Source organism: Phragmites australis, chromosome 16, assembly GCF_958298935.1.
Source record: "Phragmites australis chromosome 16, lpPhrAust1.1, whole genome shotgun sequence".
In the NCBI taxonomy this organism is placed as follows: Eukaryota; Viridiplantae; Streptophyta; class Magnoliopsida; order Poales; family Poaceae; genus Phragmites; species Phragmites australis.
The window spans coordinates 20,883,851-20,899,709 of NC_084936.1; the positions used below are offsets into that span (position 1 = coordinate 20,883,851).

The following is a 15,859-nucleotide window of genomic DNA, read 5'->3' on the forward strand; positions in this document are numbered from 1 at the left end:
GCATCGGACAGGCGTAGGTAGCAGTTGCGCGCACCAGATGGCACCGGAGGAGATGGTCACGCGTGGCGGCCAGACGGCATGGAGGAGGTGGATGGGTGGCGGCTGCGGCCTAGATTCGTGTGCTAAGGACCAGGGCATCCCAGAGTGAGCGACTGGCGACGCCAATGACTAGCGTGCATACAACACGTGCTATGGGGAGGTGGGGGGCTCTGGGAGAAAGCCTTCAGGCAACGACGACGCCCTTGGAAGTTGTTCCCCTCATTTGAGGCACTGCCAAGGTGCCCCTGCTTGGCACACCCTTCTTGAGGGTTCTCCAGGTGAAAACCCATATCTGGCTTGCTGGGTTAGGCGACGGTGGCATCTTTGACGTCATGTCCTCCTCGGAGATGTTGCTTTGAAGTTATTTTTCAGTGTTGGATGTTTGTCGATGTTGGTGCAAATTGGTGGCAACGATGACACCTTCTGGTGAAGTCGAAGCTTTCGTCTAGCTGTGGTGTTTTATCGACGCCTTGGGGTCTGCAGGCCTCGCAGCAGGAGACGGTGGTCCGTTCGAATCAAATGACGAGGTTTTTGTCTCCTTGGAGTTGCGCTTCCCAACGGGTCACGACGAACGATCATGCTTAGGTGAAGTCGAAGATGCTGTGTCACAGGCGCGCGATGAGCTTGACAACGATGATACGAAGCCGGCTTGTTCTTTGGGGATCGTGCGCATGAGGTGAAGCAATATCGATGCGAAGGTTGAGGCCCACCGTGGTGAAGTCAGAGTTGTTTTGTCATATAGCAACGGGCTTAGCAACAATGACACGCGCTGGGCTCTGTTAATAGTAGGACAATGTTTTGGTGTGTTGTTCAGTTTAGACGGTCTTGGTGAGCCTCCTTGTCTGTGGTGTTGTGCTTTATTTCACTTCATGCCGGATCTTCCCGGGTTTTTTTTCTTTGTTTCTTCTAATGGTAATGAATGAGCAGCTTCATTCTCGTTCGTCAAAAAAAAAAAAAAAAACTGAAGAGTCTCGATTATAATCCAACTAACTATTTAAACCGAATACAAAATCTCCTAGCTGATTATATCTATATCATGTTATACTGTGCCAATATCAGAGACTGATACATCGTACTGGTGGACATTAATACCGTTCGTGATTGTTATTCTTTGCTAATGTAAGCTGATGGTTTTCTCATTGCTTTGGTCCCTTCTGTTATATATCGCTCTGACACTGTACATGTTCCTTGGTCACAATTTCCCTTGGCAGTTTGGAGCCCCACAGAAACATTTCTTCTCTGGTCCGAAATAAGTACAGAATCTACAAAATAAAGTGGAAATGTTCATACATCATGAACTATTTTCTCAAGATTACTAATCTTCAGTCGATTTTAACAGGAAGTTTTCAACTGAAGAAATATGGGAACTCTGCCTGGGAAGTAGTTGTGGCCTCAGCCTTCAAGTGATGTTGTCAACAAATAATTGGATTTTAACAGGATGTTGTCAAAAAATAATTGGAAGTTAATTTTTTTTGTAAAATAGCAGCAAGGATCCAGAACTATAACAACAGTATGGATTAACAATAGTTCTAGAAGTTTCCAGGTAAATCCACTAAAGACAGTGGGATTCAGTCAGGCTTCGTGTGTAATTCAGGTGTTCTGTATGATTGCTATATTTATTTATTAAAAGTAGCAGTAGAGTAAGTCTGCTCATAAATAGAAACGCCACCATCATGCTACTTGAATATATGTCACCATATATGTTTTTATGTCTATAAATAATATGTTGACTGAGGTTATAATTCTTGAAATACGGACTTGAAGAGTAGCATATTGAATAATGTAAGGAACAAGAGATCCCTCATGTGCCAAAAAAATGCTAGCCATTCATTCGTTCAAAGATCTGGTGTTGGAAAAAATATCAGCAACCTTGAGGTTGATTAAGAGTAATTCTGAAGTACCTGTAGTTGTAGGTCAAGGGCATCCCTGCTTTTATAGGTTGTGAAACAAACACACCTAATCTTGTCTTGCCGTTAACTTGCCTAGCAAAACGACAAACAATTCACTTAAACCGTATATTTTAAAGAAAATTTAGTACCGGCTACGAAAGAACCCAAAACAAATTACTGAATTAGTATAGCAAAAGCCAGTATAGCATATAAAAAGATGTGTAAATAAGATGGCATTCTTACCATTTCTCCAACCGACAGTTAGGTTGGCAGCTGTGGTTAAGAAAGCGGCAAGCATTTCCCCTGAACGTTGCATCAATTACAAAGTCCTTGCTGACTTTACACATGTAAAAATTCTGATCTCCACGTTGTCTCATGACCTGAAGCCTTTCTTCGCATGTTACATCATCTATAACTGGAGCGAGATATTAAGGACAAAATTTTAAAAATGATGCATGATTTGGAATAAATATGTAATAAAAAAGAAAGTACACTCCTGAGCACAAACCAAGCCTTGTCGTGAATACCACTACATTTTCAAATGAGCAAGATGGTTAAAGTATGCTGCTTCAATTATTCATTGAAAAGAAAAACTAGCTTTTGATTTCAACATACAGGGAAGGTACGCAAGTTAACAGCATCATGTTCAGGATTTTTTTTGGTAAATCATAGTGTGAAATACATTCAGGTCAGAATTGTATCATCGTAAATCACTAGAGAACATGAGCATCCTCCGAGAGAAAATCACTAGGAAGTACTAAATCACAAGAGCCGCATAAAAGAAGTATTTTTTCTGGGAACATGAGGCAGTTTTGATACTATAAAAGGAAGCTTCCATGCAATATATCCAAATATGTCATTCATAAATTCAGGAGATTGTCACAATATGAAGAAAACCGCAGCAGAAAGAATAGATGGATGACACATAATGCAGTTTCCATAATCGGTGCTAAAAAAAGTTGAACATCAAAGCCGTAATGATATTCATTAACATGGTAGGTGGCTAAATTTATGGTGTACTTTACAATATACAGATGTACGTTCTAGTAGTCTACTACTACATCCGATCCCAAATATAAGTCTATTTGACCATCAATAGCTAAAAAATCATATAGATTGGCAACATAAGTTTGATGTTACTAAATTCATCATAAAAATACTTTCATAATATATAACTCTTTCTGTTTGAAATAATATATTTTATAGCTATTATTAGTCAAAGTGTCGTATTGGAGATCGTGCCGATGTACTAATAGACTTATATTTGGGATCAGATGTAGTATATAATCTAAATATTAAAAATATAAACTGTGCTAGCACTATGAACATTGGCTTAAGGTATGTGTAATACGTTGGGATATTAAATTATGGTACACTGATGTGTGAAAATAAATATTTGCATATGGCCATATGTAAATTAGAGACTAAGCTAAAATTGACCCATATTTATTCAGTTAATCTAAAAACTAATACAGCAATAGTACATCTTGAAAACAAAAACCAGTAGACAGTTAAAACAAGCACCTATGGAATATTTTAATCATGAAAGTTGACAGGTATGGAAAAGAAACACCTATTGACATGTCTGGCGTGAAAGAAATTTCACATGTAAATAGTGCTATAATTAAGTCCACAAGAACATAGGGAACAGCCAATAAATAGAGGATTGAATGAAAATTAAATGGTTAAGCAGACCACAGAAGAGCTCCAATACCTTCTCCAACAAACTCTATCACAAAATCATCTTTCTCAATGGATTCCAGTGCAACAACACCCCATCCGCAATGCTGTGTCTACAGAATTAGACCATCAGGCAGTTATTTGCTACTAAAAAATATCTGAGAATATGTAAATTGCCAACCTGAACCAAGATGTGCTAAATAAACAAGACAACTTATATTGTTGGAGACCTGATGCTCATATTTAGACATGACATTCCTAATAGGAATGAAAATAATTCTTAGCAATTGAAGTAGAAACAACAGTCAATAAATAAAGGAACACATTAGCATTATAAAAAGCACAATCTGAGTCGACTTCCTTTTTGGGGACACCAAACGAAGTAGTGACAGCAAGCCTTACCTTAACGATCTCAATTTTTTTCTCTCTGCGAAATGGTTTGTTGGAGCACTTAACTGAGCAATGACAAGCCTGAGAGCAGCTAATCAATACAGACCTACAATAATAGTATTAAATTTGCAGTTCATGGAAGAAATGCACTTGCATTTTATCTAATGAACAAGTACACACAGCAGTTTCTAGAAGAAAAATACAAATATTCTAGCAGGCATAAGAAAGGGACCAATTGGAGTGTACAAATCCGTCCAGTCTCTAGTGATACGCGTGTTTGATGAAACAGAGTTGGTCAAAAGACTTGACGGTACAGGTAAAACAATAGGCGAACATCTGGCAAACTTGGGCACAAGAAATGGGAGGGGCGGCTTGTACCTGCAGGAACAACTTTTACAGGTTGAGTCATGGTCACAATCGGTGCATCCACCTTCAACGGCATCGCTGTCACGTTTGTTCTTGACAATATAAACATCTTAGTTCATTAAGGAAATGCCAATTGCATAAGTATTCGAAGTTACAACATGCGAATGGATAAATATGAACTCTTTTTACACTAGATAGAATTGTGAGGATTAAAGTTACAATTAAGAAAGGATACTGCGCTTCAAATGTACATATGGAGGTGGTTCTCTCTCATTTTCCAAACCCTCTTTATTAATATGGTTAATATTGAACTCTTGGTCAGTGTATGGGAGAGGTAAACGCCGGAATACTTCCTATAAACGGATCAGTTCTCAATAAGAATATACATCAAATAAAATTTTAAAACAAAATCATCAAATTCCAAACTAGAAACGACTTCAAATGCTGTTTTGTTTTTCCTCTGATATTTTGTCAGTTTGCCGCAAAACAAATCATCTCAGATATAAAGCAAGGCACATATGCGATCTCCATAATAACCTCACTTTTTGAAATTAGCTTCTAATAGAAGATTTTCATTGCCAGCGAGGAAAACAAAAACCAAAGAGTATAAAACAGTTACTGTGAATTAAATCCAGCCTCATCTAAGCTGACAAATTTACAAAGAAGTTAACGAGACATGGCAAAATTAAAGAAGTACATGTAGGTATACAAATTACACAACTATCTAAGCCCCACAGACTATATCAAGATTTATATGCAAGGAAATTGAAATGATTAGAAGATGCAATCGGGTTTTTTTTTTTTTTTTTTTTTTTTGCGGTTTGAAAGCTTCAATCAATCCCAAAGCATATTTGATGGTGCTGATAGTACATGTACCCACATGTACAAGTTGGGAAGCCATATTGATGATTTCAAGGAAAAATCTTGCCAATAGCCAATAACTTTCACTAAATATATTTTAAAGACAAGCGATTTTGTGACGAGTAACTCCTCTACAATGATGATATACTTGCATTTCTGAAATCGCAAGCAATTTGCAAAACAATCTAGCCAATATCCAGCTGTTGTAACAACATTTACATTAAAGGAAAACATATACGTATAGCCTAACAGGTTTCTAGTTGACAAATCTTATTTTATATTATCCAGGAGCAAACTGTAGTTCTCAGTTGCTGCTATCTAGGACTCACTGGATAATTCATTCTTCTATATTTTGTAGGCACTGAAGATGCTAAGTGTATATATAAGTAACTAACTACCAAGCTAAAATAAGGTGCATGAAGTGATGAAGCATGGCATATGTTAGGGTAAACACCCGCCAGGAGGATAGCTGGGCGGCGTCGGCTACTAGGGGAGGAATTAAACTATGGATTGAGGAGATTTAGAATTATAAAAAAAACATAGGAGAAGGGGACTAGGAAATATATTGATTTCTCATTCTTGATTGATTGATTAATCACGGTTGGCGCCGTGTATATATAGCCGGCTAGCCGACCTACAGACTCCTAATAGAGTCATAATTCAAATCCAACTCTAACTTATCTCTAATAATAATATGATTTAAACTACCAACTTATCTCTAACAACCAATCTAACTAATCTTATCCAAACGCATGAACACAGTACCGCACGTGAACTTCCAGCACCTAACAAATTCACCCTTTTTGCAAGACAGCTTGTCCTCGAGCTGTGGTGGCAGCTATGGTTGCAACCCCTGAAATCTCCATGTTGATGAATAGTTATAGTGTCCACATCCCTTCACGTGAGAGCACTAGGTCCCCTTGTTTGGAGCAGCAGCAACCACGCTATGGTTGACGTCGATGATGATCATTGGTGGCAACGTGGTTGTAGCGCTGGTGGCTTGATGTCGACGATGGTGTCCAGATTTGGAACTTGACATCTCTGACACCAAATGTTAAGGTAATGGCTGGATGAAGCTGTTAGGGGAGGGATTAGACTATAAATTAAGGAGACTGTGAATTAGATTGATTTCTCATTCTTGATTGATCGATTAATAACGGCTGACGCATGTATATATAGCCGGCCTATATAGTCCTAATTCAAATTCAACTCTAACTTATCTCTAACTCTTGTCTGATTTAAACTACTAACTTATCTCTAACAACTAATCTAACTAATCTTATCTGACCATGTGCTACAGTACCACTTGTGAATAATAATTCCAGCACCCAACAGATCATTACCCTTGATAGATCTTCAGAATCAATCATCCTATTCTGCTTTAGTGAACATTCAGTACATGCAGGCATTGTGAGTTGCACACGGTGCCTAGATATCCTCCTTTTGCAGTAAAAGCATATCTGTGCAGTTAAAAAGAAATAGGAGACGCTATTGTCAATTATTAAAAATTCTCTAAAACTAATATACGAGAATAAATAAATATTTACTATCAGATGCACAATATTCTCAGGGGAAAAATGTAATCAGATGCACAAATAGGCATCCCTAGTACATCCTGATTTTTGTCAGCAAAAAACACCCAATGCCATTTTCATTAAAGCAAAATTGAGTTGTCTTACATTACCCTTTTTAATAATACCACTAAATTTTAATAAGGCATGGCAAATGCAACAAGCATCCCCTGCCGTAGTACCTACCAGCACTACTCAATAGTTTCAAAGATCAACAAAAAGAGAACAAAACATGTTACTATTGGACTAAAAAGTCAACGCAACTCAGCTATAAATCCTGAAAACACTCAGTAAAAACAACACAGTGAAAACCGCAAGGTTATGTATTGAAATTTTAGACCTGCAGCTTGGTTTCAGATAACTTACATGCCGAGGGCAGCATCCATCAGTTTTTTCAGAACAAGCCTTGTGCAAGGTTACTTCACAGTGATTTACTGTACATTCAATCCTTTCATCAGGCAGAATACACTTCGAGCAAATCAGGCACTCAACCTGAATCCAAATGATTTGAAGATTCTTTTTTTAGTAAATCAGTAGAGCATAATAGTACCTTTTCTACTTCATAAGACCAGACCAATAACGGAGCAATATTGTGTGAAACACAAGTAACTTTTGTGCAGAAGCCTTTCAAGTAGACCAGAATGCGGTAAAAATATATTCTTGACATCATTTCTTCATTTATTGACTAACTTTTCTTCTATTATTTCTTCCATTATCGACCAGAGTATGTACATACCCTGATTTCCTTGATGTAATTATTATCTTCTATGACAAGATTTATGCAGTAGTCTATCTTCTTTTATCTATCAGCAACCAGACCTACAAACCATGAAGATAAGAAATGCCTCCAGAGTTGTCTATTCAGACTCTACTATTGCTGCCTTCTTATGTCAGTTATGTCACACTTGGATGATCGCACACTCAGCAATACATATATGGTTTTTCAAACCATTATTGTCCGGAGAACATTCCAGAATTGCACGTCAGTGTTTTCTCAAGGGAGGAATCAGTAGGGAAATCTGCTCGGTTCAATATAATCCAGTTTCTTCAAGTAGCCTATAGACCAACACTCACTACTTGCATACTGACCACATTAAACTCTCATTCTTTGCGGGAGCTAAACTATTCCATATGGATTCTAAATACAGAAGAGTTAACCATTAACTCAATGTGTCATGTTTCTAAAAATATTCTCTGTTCTCTATCTGTAGGGAATACTTGAATTATACCATTATTTTTCCGTTTCCACTTATGCTTTAGTCAATAGCAATCCCCTCGACCTTAATCTATCGAGATTGCTTGGAAATGCAATTGGTGCCATTGGTCCAACTGTGCTACCAAAATGGAGTTCCACTCTCAATTCCTATTGGCATGGGAGTGGTGCTCCTATAGACAGTTAATCCTTAATCTGCTGATTTATCCCTGTCGGACCATTTTGTTAAATCCCCACTTCTACTAACTTTCTAATATCCGAATTTGTCTATTCCAAGGATATTCCTCTCCAATGTAAAAGTTATGAAAATGATATAATAATGTAGAGGCCTATAATGACACTCAATGTCGTTTCGAAACCCTCCCATTTTGGCTCGGATACCAAGTTTTCTTCCAGCAGACTGTCGTCCCCCTGCAATCGTGCCATCTGTTTCTATATAGCCAAACATATAGTCTTGTAATAGCCAAATTCCTGAATGTGCCATGTTGCAAATTATATGCATATCACAAGTCAACCGTATACGGTGGTGTTAAGAACAATTCCAATAAATGTTATATTGGTTGGTCTGTCATGCAAGAAAATATCATCAAAAAGTACTTTATGGATACCCAAAATAGAATAAGCACAATGTACAATGATGTTACAAATGGTACGAATTATAAACTGTTATGTACATATATTTTTTCGTTTCCATGGTTGTTTAATAAAAGCTGGCAGTGAGGGCTTCCCTCACTGTTTTTGCGTTCAAAAAATATATATATACACTGTTAAGCTCCACTAGGCTCCTGATTCCTGAAGCATTAAGAAACCTAGTGTTACTTTATAATGGACTTACAGCAATCTTTAATTTATCTTTCTCAAAACAATTCAGTACAGTTGCGACAGATACTTAGATAACATCAACAAGAATTACTCTATGTGGTTGCAAATGCACAACCAGCACATTCGTGCTATGGTACGAAGTCCTTGGCAGGACCTGATTCCATATAGAAGAATCAAAGAGCAGTCTAGTTTATTATATGCCACGAAGCTAGCAGGAAATGGAAGAAGAAACCTTCTCTGAATTCAAAGTGATTGCATAGATCATAAGTGTAAACAGAGGTAGATTACCAATTATTATTATGACCAAGTGAAGTATTTCCCTATGTTTCACTTTGACGGGAACACAAGATGTCGCTGGAGACCCCAAGTAAAATCAAATGAGGTATCTCCTGTGAGATCCCATTTCATATCTTAGCAAGATCACATCAATCGAGACCCATTCTTTCACACCAAACGCATCCGTATATTGCAAGAACAAAGAAACATCTAGTCCCAGCGTTCGTATATGACATTGGACTCTAATTTGGCAATAACAATTCTCTGGTTACGTGATCAAATCGAAACACCATCCCACATTACCAAAACTCAGCATTACTTGACCAAATCGAAACACCAAAACAGCATTCTCGGGAGAAAAAGGGGCACCAAAACAGCAAGGAGGCAAATCTAGCATAGTTTTTTTTTAGAATTTCGAATATTGCATAGGTTATTGGACCAATTCCGATACGTTCACACGATAAACGCTACAGGAGGTCAAAAGTAAGCTCGCGTACGAACCCTAGAAAATAAACGGAAGTGCTACGAAATGGTTAGCCTCGTCGAGTCACGTACCATCCTGGGAGCGCCCTTCTGGAGGAAGGGTAGGACGCACTCCTCCTTGGGTGCACCCAACGCCGCCTTCTCCCTCCCCCACTCCTCCGCTTTCGCCTCGATCGATTTGCGCGGGGCCGCCTCGGGGGACCTGTGCCGCCGCCTGGGCGCGGAGGACGCCGCCGAGGGGAGGCCGCGGATGCGGAGGTGGACCCGGGCCGATCGGCGGCGAGTCTCCACGCCGGAGGGAGGCGCCTCCGCCTCGGACTCTGGCGGTGGAGCTGGCGCGGACGAGGGCGTGCATGGGGGCCGATCCTGGTGGTCCCGCCGTCGGGGCCCGATCAGGTGGGTGGAGCGGCGGCGGCGTGGACCCGGGGGCACGGAGGAGGCGGAGGTGGTGGCTGCCGGAGGGGCCCCCATCGCCGCAGCGACGGCGAGGAGAGGCGAGGCAGTTAGGGCTCAGGGCTTCGTGGTGCTGTGCGGCAAGTGGGGGTTTGGGGATTTGAGCGGAGCGGTTGGAGAGGGGAGCGGAGTGGGGAGTGGTGAAGGGGGAGGCGGGAAGAAGAAGAGGGGAATGCGGTTGCGGGGTTGCTCGGTTGGTTAGTTTGCTTTATTTATGGGCCCGTTCGGGTGTGCATAAATGGGCCTCGGCGGTTTACTACTTTTTATTTTTATGTTTTTAAACAAAATTTGTAAATACTATATTTTAAAAAAATTATAGATCTAGACTCATATCGCTTATTGGAAGAGCGATTATTACTAATAGATGGGCATTAGAAGTCTAAATCTGTAATTTTTCAAAACGAAAAGCATAGATTTACAATTTTTATTTAAAAATATAAAAATAAAAATTCCCATGTTGTACTGTGCGGGAGCCCCCACATGGTGGGCGTCCGTTTTTTGCATTAAGACGGATATATACTGTAGCATCTGTCCCAAAAAGGGAAACATCTATTTTGCCTCTAAAACTTTTGCTCGAGACTATTTTCTCCCCTTAACCGTAAAACCAGTTACACAGGCCGCTTTAATAATTAAACCCATTTGTTTTTCCTCCCTGAGCTGATTTGGATGGTGGTTTGTTCGATATGGATCACATGTGGCAATGGCCCCGCATGTTATATGACAGCTATCTCTACTGTTCAAGGGAGCCACATGTCATCCTCTTCACCAAAGTCGTGGGGCTCGCTTTTCGGTCGCATAGAGAAAGAGCACAGCCACGGCAGCTTTGGCCGCTCTCACCAGTGGCTGGTGTGGCCGGTGAGCTGCATGGGAAGCTGTAGCGCACGAAGGTGAACTCGGATGGGGGCTCTGCTGTAGATGGACGTGGCCGGAGTTAGTTGGTGGCGAAGAATGGCGGCAGTGGCACTCGGTCCTTTGGAGAGCACCGCTCCAGCCACCGGTTCGCCGTCGCCATTTTTCCCTATTTGCTCCACGGCCGAGCAGAGCGACGGTCAATGGGAAGGAGCTCAAGCTGCTACCACCCTTGGCCACACCCCGTCGAAGAAACCGCGGTAGGAAGGTGTGCCAGGAGTTCCTGGTGTTGTCATAGCCACTAGGTCCTTGCCTCCCCACCAAAGAAGCCGATCTCGGGGCCTTCTTCTCCACCTCTGGTCTTGGGCCGAGCTCCAGCGCACCAACAAATCCTTCACAACAGTGAGCTTGGGCTCGATTACGTCGGTTACCAACTTCCTCATCTTCTCATGCTGCTCCCTGACTGCTCATTGTTTTTGGATCCGCCCTTGTACAATCCATCATAGGCGATCTCCTCACCGCCGGTCTCCATTGCCACCACCAAGGAGCGCCAAGCTGTCGATCCAAACCAACATCTCTCTAGGCCAATTGGCACTATTGTGACGTCCCCCTCGACCTATGGATGCTGATTCCCACACCAGTTTGGCTCAAGCTCGATGCTGGTTGGCCCTTTGCCAAGTGCCCTAGCTTCGTCGAGCCGCCTCACCGTTGCTGGCCGTGCCCCTGTCGTGCCCATTGGGCGGGAGCCCACGAGCAAATTTGCTAAATCGCAATGAAGCTGCTACTACCCTCAACTAGCTAGGCCACGACCTAGTTTGCTGTTGACACAGTGCTCTTTGAAGGACCAAGTGTAACTGCGGTCATTCTTCGCCGCTGACCAACTCCGGCCACGCCCATCTACAACAGAGCCCCCATCCAAGTTCACCTTCGTGTGCTGCAGCTTCCAGTGCAGCTCACCGACCACGTCGACCACTGGGGAGCGCGGCCAGAGCCGCCGTGGCTGTGCTCTTGCTCAGTGTGACCAAAAAGTGGGCCCCACGACCCCGATGAAGAGAATGACAGGTGGGTTTCGCGAATAGTAGAGCTAGCTGTCATATAACATGTAGGGCTATTACCACGTGTGATCAACATCGAATAAAACCACTGTCCAAACCTACTTAGGGAGGAAAAACAAACGGTTTTAATTGTTAAAGGAGCCTATGTAACTGGTTTTGCGGTTGAGAGGGAAAATGGACTCAGGCAATAGTTAAGGGAGGTAAAATTGACTTTTTCCTTAAAAAAAAGGTCTGGGCCATGAGTGGTGGCAATTTTTTTTTTCTTTATGTATTGTATACAATCCTTCTAATTAACTCATGGGGTATATATTTTTGTCTTTCATATGCACTCAACGACTGAAAAGAGTTAATTCAACGTCCGTGAAACATAATTCAGTATTTATAAAATAATGTTCAATATTTCTTATGTGATTTAGCCTATATGCACCTAATAACCTATAGAGTTGGTTCAATAATCTGTGAAACCTACTTCAATATTTATAAAAACATGTTCAACAGTTATATATACTTTTTTTAGAACAATATATTTCAATAGCTGAGTATTATATCCAATATGAATCTTATTATGTTGCATTAATTGTGAATCAACATCATGATTCGGTTTGCGAGTTTGAAAAATCCAAAACCAACTCCTACCGCTTTACCCGCACTGACCAATCCAAAGCTTCACGTCAATATTTCCTTTTTCGGGAAAAAAAAAGAAAGCGGGTGTGCCCTGGATAGGAAATGCTGAACCGGAGACGCCAATGTTGTCATCTTCATGCGATGATTTCTGATCGAACGGTCCAGAATGCTTGGGACGATGAAGGTTGACTTGCATGTCTGCCACGAGGATTCATTTGCTCCTTTGAGAAAAGCTTGGTTTTGATATATTAATGCAAAGTGATCTTTTTTTTCTTTCTATTTTTCTGTTCAATATAAAAAAATTCAATCATCTCGAATGAAAGCACAGGCGTTAGTAATTTTTTTAAGTGTAAATTCACCCGTGTTCTAATGTGATGAAAATTTGTTTTACTACTTACTTGGGTTAAAAATACACGCTTGATGTCTAAAAGTTGGACTATCAATAAATTTTAAAATATTTAATTTGAAGATATAAAAATCTTACATGTATATTTGTTGAATTATAAATATATGCTAATAGAGTGTTTTTTTTAGAAATAGGAGTACAACTCGTAGACATATGCACACACTCATATCGTCACATGCATGTATTTCTACGACGTCTATTAAAAACGAGAGATACAGAGCTTAAAAATTGACAAAGCCACGATATATAGTAGACTCTTAGTAATAGAGAGTCAGATTCAGATCAAACATCAAGCTCGCACTGAAACATGGGCGCCGCGTAAGCGCCCAGGTCCCCAAATAGGAACGTGTCAACCTCGGCGTAGGCGTAGCTCATGCCATCCTCCCACCCAAAGAACGTCTGCACGTCGTCCGGAAAGCTGCACCGTGCCGGCGCGCCACCATTAAATTCAGGTTGCCGTTGCAGCGATGGCATCAGCAAAGGCGAAGGCGAGAACGAAGACGAAGACAGCGACGGCGAGCTGCTGTTGCTCTCGAACGCCACCGCCGAGACCTGATCCATCATCTCCTCGAACTTGGGCGAATGCAGCAGCAGGTCGAGCGCCGACGACGACGTGGGCACCGCGTGAGCCGGCGGTCTCGCCTGATCAGAACGCTGCGCGCCCAAGCGATCGGCGGTTTGATGCTGTTGATGGTAGAGCTCGCTGTCGTGGAATGCGGCAGCGCCCATGGTATCGTCGAGACCGGTGGTGGCCGGGCGCTCCGCCAGGTCGTCTGGTAGTAGTTGGATTGGGATGAACTGGGTGGCGTCCATGTCGAGGCCGTCGTCGCCTAGGCCGCGGCGGTGCTGGTGCCAGTGCTTGATGTAGTGGCTGATGTTGAAGTTGGTGACGGCGTTGAGGCCGCGGTGCTCGATCGCGGCGATGTCGTACGCCACCGCTGCCTCCTCTTGCGTTGCTGTCTCGTAGAATCGTGCAAATGAGATGGTAATAACTCGGTACGAAAATTTTGTTTCTTTTACAGATCTCAGCACTCGGTTGAACTTCAGATGGCGCAATCGCTAGAACGTGACAAAAGCATAGCAGCTAAACGGACCTAAGAGTGTAGTTATCATTCTTTAGTTTAATTCTTTTACGAATATTTTCCATTTTCAGCACTAGTGCATGCTTAGTAGTTCTTCTCTAAAATCAACACACCAACAAAGTTTCAGAATGTGTGGAAAGGAGCATCTCAAGTTCTTCATTTTTCTCCCTCAAAAACAAAGTTATTTATTGTTTCCTCTATTGTTCACAGGACGAAAACCACCTATCAAATAACGACACCAGATGGCTGCCTTTTGGATAGCTCGTGCTGAGTCAGATGACAAGAATATGTTCGTTCTCATCAGGGAGAAGAGACTTACTGTAAGTACCCAGGTAGAGGTACTTGTTGCCCAACACGCGCCCGATCCGAGCCTCCCATCTCCCGTTGTGATGATGCCTGCAGAAAGAAACATAATCTCTGAATCAGTTGGTGATTTCTCGTCGGCTGTGAACATTACAAATTAACTTGGAGGCTGTCATGCATGTACCGAACCTTGCAACGCCTCTGTACTTGGACACCCCTCTCGAGAACCCGCTGCTCTTCCTCCGTAGCGATCCAATGTACTCCTCCCTGGGCTGCCCTTCCATTTCTTTCAGCTCCTCGTCGTAGCTGCACAACTGCAACCAATTCCGACACGAGATGATCATCTCATCACAACGTAGGGCAAGCAATTCCAACTTTCCAAGCAAGAGAGTCCCGGTTGAGGACGGTGATCGAAGGGGTACCGTACCGGGAAGTTGAGGACGGTGCCGGGCCCCCAGTACTTCAACGCCGCCAGGTCGTGAGCGCGCGCCGCCGCGTCCTCGTCGTCGTACGCGCCTGCAGTGCCGAGGGAAGAAACACACGGGAAAGGGTGAGCGAAAACCCCACGCCAGATAACTGATAACTAACCAGCGCATGCCAAGACTCCACGAGCTGTTCGTTTCGTGTTAGGATGGAGAAGCTCTTTGCTCACCGAGATAAACTGCATGCGCGCGCGCGCGCCAATCCGAGATCGCAGAAGAAGCAAAACACACGGAAGCAGAAGAGAGGTCAGTCGCAACTCATCCGAGACCTTGTTTTGAAGAAGAAATTTGTGAAGGAAATTTACTCAACTTTTTATATTCGTTTCATCAAGAACTAGTTTTTCCCCCCTTACCTTGCTTGCCTTTCTTGGTCTGCGACTCGTTGCATGTGTCCTTGTCCCACAGGTGCGCCTCGAAACGCCCCGTCCACCGGTGCCTGCGGCCAAGTGATCAACAAGCAGAACGATGAGCGATTGGTCATGGTTCAGATTGGCCTATCATTCTGCCGGTAAGATGAGCGACTGATCACCGTGTGACGCCGCGGTACGCGGAGCTGCGCCGGGAGGGGCTCTCCCGCGGCCCTCTCTTCCGCGTCCGCTTCAGCTTCGGCCTCGCGCGGGCGCCGGCGGTGTGGGAATCGTCGACAGTTGTGGCGTTCTTGCGGGGCCTTGCCATTGTAGAGACTAGAGAGCAGAGAGAGGGAGAGGTGTCGGGGTGGTGGAGACTGGAGAGAGCAATCTGACCGATTAAGCTGGCCAAAGATGGCAGTACGAGGGACCTTTAAAAGACGCGCAGTCTAGGCGGGCGAGCGAGCGAGCGAGAGAGAGCCACCTGCTGCTGTTCTCTTTTCTTGGTTATTCACTTCGATCTTTCTCTCTCTGGATTGCTGGTGCTGTGATTGGCCGGCTGCTTCCTACTTATCTGTCGAGGCATGGCATTGCACCCAAATCTCGTTGCAGATCCCGCGCCATCTCATTAATTTTCTTCACGCCCTCTCACCCTTTGCCAGGTTCAA

At 42.8% G+C, this 15,859-nt stretch overlaps 2 protein-coding genes across 2 annotated transcripts; both read right to left on the reverse strand.

Moving 5' to 3' along the window:
- Window positions 1-1,140: 1,140 nt before the first annotated feature.
- LOC133896250 (histone-lysine N-methyltransferase ASHR3-like) lies at window positions 1,141-10,187 on the reverse strand. The gene is made up of 10 exons (XM_062336824.1): window positions 9,663-10,187; window positions 7,163-7,288; window positions 6,569-6,685; window positions 4,600-4,717; window positions 4,377-4,473; window positions 4,011-4,104; window positions 3,643-3,721; window positions 2,172-2,343; window positions 1,941-2,021; window positions 1,141-1,301 (listed from the first exon to the last, which is right to left on the reverse strand). Exons 1-10 carry the CDS (start codon window positions 10,059-10,061, stop codon window positions 1,232-1,234), a joined length of 1,353 nt encoding a protein of 450 aa, XP_062192808.1. The 5' UTR covers window positions 10,062-10,187; the 3' UTR covers window positions 1,141-1,231.
- A 3,034-nt stretch (window positions 10,188-13,221) lies between these two features.
- LOC133894847 (AP2-like ethylene-responsive transcription factor At2g41710) lies at window positions 13,222-15,641 on the reverse strand. Its single transcript, XM_062335023.1, has 6 exons — window positions 15,374-15,641; window positions 15,180-15,280; window positions 14,790-14,878; window positions 14,552-14,676; window positions 14,379-14,455; window positions 13,222-13,933 (listed from the first exon to the last, which is right to left on the reverse strand). Exons 1-6 carry the CDS (start codon window positions 15,517-15,519, stop codon window positions 13,260-13,262), a joined length of 1,212 nt encoding a protein of 403 aa, XP_062191007.1. The 5' UTR covers window positions 15,520-15,641; the 3' UTR covers window positions 13,222-13,259.
- Between the last annotated feature and the right edge of the window lie 218 nt (window positions 15,642-15,859).